The sequence below is a fragment of the Plectropomus leopardus genome, unplaced genomic scaffold (assembly GCF_008729295.1).
Source record: "Plectropomus leopardus isolate mb unplaced genomic scaffold, YSFRI_Pleo_2.0 unplaced_scaffold23750, whole genome shotgun sequence".
NCBI lineage: Eukaryota > Metazoa > Chordata > Actinopteri > Perciformes > Serranidae > Plectropomus > Plectropomus leopardus.
The window spans coordinates 1-1,903 of NW_024625770.1; the positions used below are offsets into that span (position 1 = coordinate 1).

General features: G+C 41.7%; 1 protein-coding gene across 1 annotated transcript; it reads right to left on the reverse strand.

Moving 5' to 3' along the window:
- Positions 1–13: 13 nt before the first annotated feature.
- LOC121966253 (2-oxoglutarate dehydrogenase, mitochondrial-like) lies at positions 14–1,897 on the reverse strand (the record flags this gene model as incomplete). The annotated part of the gene is made up of 4 exons (XM_042516362.1): positions 1,846–1,897; positions 1,170–1,320; positions 776–903; positions 14–113 (listed from the first exon to the last, which is right to left on the reverse strand). Coding segments are annotated over exons 2-4 (347 nt in total), but the record flags the coding sequence as incomplete, so codon positions are not given.
- Between the last annotated feature and the right edge of the window lie 6 nt (positions 1,898–1,903).

The window sequence follows — 1,903 nt, forward strand, 5'->3', positions numbered from 1 at the left end:
CGAGCTGATGAACTGGTCGATGATGCACTGAGCCGTGTTGTGAAAGTCTCCGAACTGGGCCTCCCACAGCACCAGCGCGTTGGGACTGGCCATGGCGAAACCCAACTCAAACCCTGCCGACACAACACAGAGCACATTAAAATACAGCACTTTGGTTCTGCAACTGAGCTTTCTAAACGCATGTGGCTTTTAAAAAAAATGAATCAGTATTTTTTTGTACAGTTAAAGTAACCAATAATCACAATTAACTGAAATTTATTTAGTTGCACAAATATTATTTATATTTGCTTGTACATCTTGTACACACCTTGCTGCTGAAACAATTCAAATTTCCCCATCGTGGGAGTAATAAAAAATTATCTTATTTAAACGACAACAAAAAACAAATAAAGTAACCAGCCAGTAAACATTAATCAAGTAAACCCCAAAAAGTACATAGAACACCATACAAAGTGTAAAGAAAAAAAAAATAAAATATATATATACACACACACACACACACACACACACACACACACACACACATCCAGAAATAATTAAACATCATCATCGACCTTTCTAATATTATATGGATAATATATAAAACTATGAATTAAATATAAAGAAATTGCTAAAAGGCGTTGATATAGAAGAGAGTGAAAACTTGTTTTAATGTATAAAGACACACATCTGATGAACATTTAATACATAAAAAACTGGATCAGTATTTTTTTGGAGTTAAAGTGACCATCCATCCGTTAAAATATATTTAAAACTGTGCGGAAATGTTACTCACCCAGCACACCGTACTCGGACAGCGAGCTGTTGCAGACGGTGTACGGCGCCTGATCGGGGGAAACGAAGTTCATCGGGATGCAGATCCGCTTATCAACGTTCTGGTCGTGGAGAACGTGGTGTCGATGGCTGCGAAGCCGAAAATAAAAACTGTGAGAATCACTGTGCAAGAGATGACTTTCAGTAAAATTGAATTTCTTTCTTTTTTATAATTTTTTAAAAAATTTAGCCAGAAACATCTTGATACAGTGTATATACACAAAAATATATATTTCAACAAACACTAGGTAGTTGACAGAGTCCAAATTAGAAAATTACTTTATCACAAGCTTTTGGGTTCATCTCCAAAACAAAGAGAGACAAACGAAACTTTGGCCTTTTCCTGTATATGTTACCTGAACGTGCCTCTCTCCACATCCTGTCCGCTGAGGCGTACGTGGATCCCCTCTTTGAGCAGCGAGCCGAAGGCCATATATTCCCCGAGAGCCCAGTCACACACCCGCTGACTCACCATGTTTGCTCGACCCTTTAGGATGCGACTCAAACCTGGAACACGGACACACGGTTTTAAAACACGGATCTGAGAGATCAAGTCAATTTTATTTATAAAGCCCATTATCCAGACGCAGTCAAAGGCAGGATCACAGCATCAGCACAACCATGACCACAATCCAGACACAGCCAAAGGCAGGATCACAGCATCAGCACAACCATGACCATCATACAGACACAGTCAAAGGCAGGATCACAGCAGCACAACCATGACCACCATACAGACACAGCCAAAGGCAGGATCACAGCATCAGCACAACCATGACCACAATCCAGACACACCCAAAGGCAGGATCACAGCATCAGCACAACCATAACCACGATACAGACGCAGCCAAAGGCAAGATCACAGCATCAGCACAACCATAACCACGATACAGACGCAGCCAAAGGCAGGATCACAGCATCAGCACAACCATAACCACAATCAAGGCGCAGCCATGATCCGGAAAATCTACGAAACAATGGAGCACAAATGCTCAGCAGCACGCTCAGACACAGAAGGAGAGCAGACGGTACCTCCGTGTATTGTAAAGTCCTCCACAGGGACAGAGGCGGCAATGTTTCCAATGTGGCC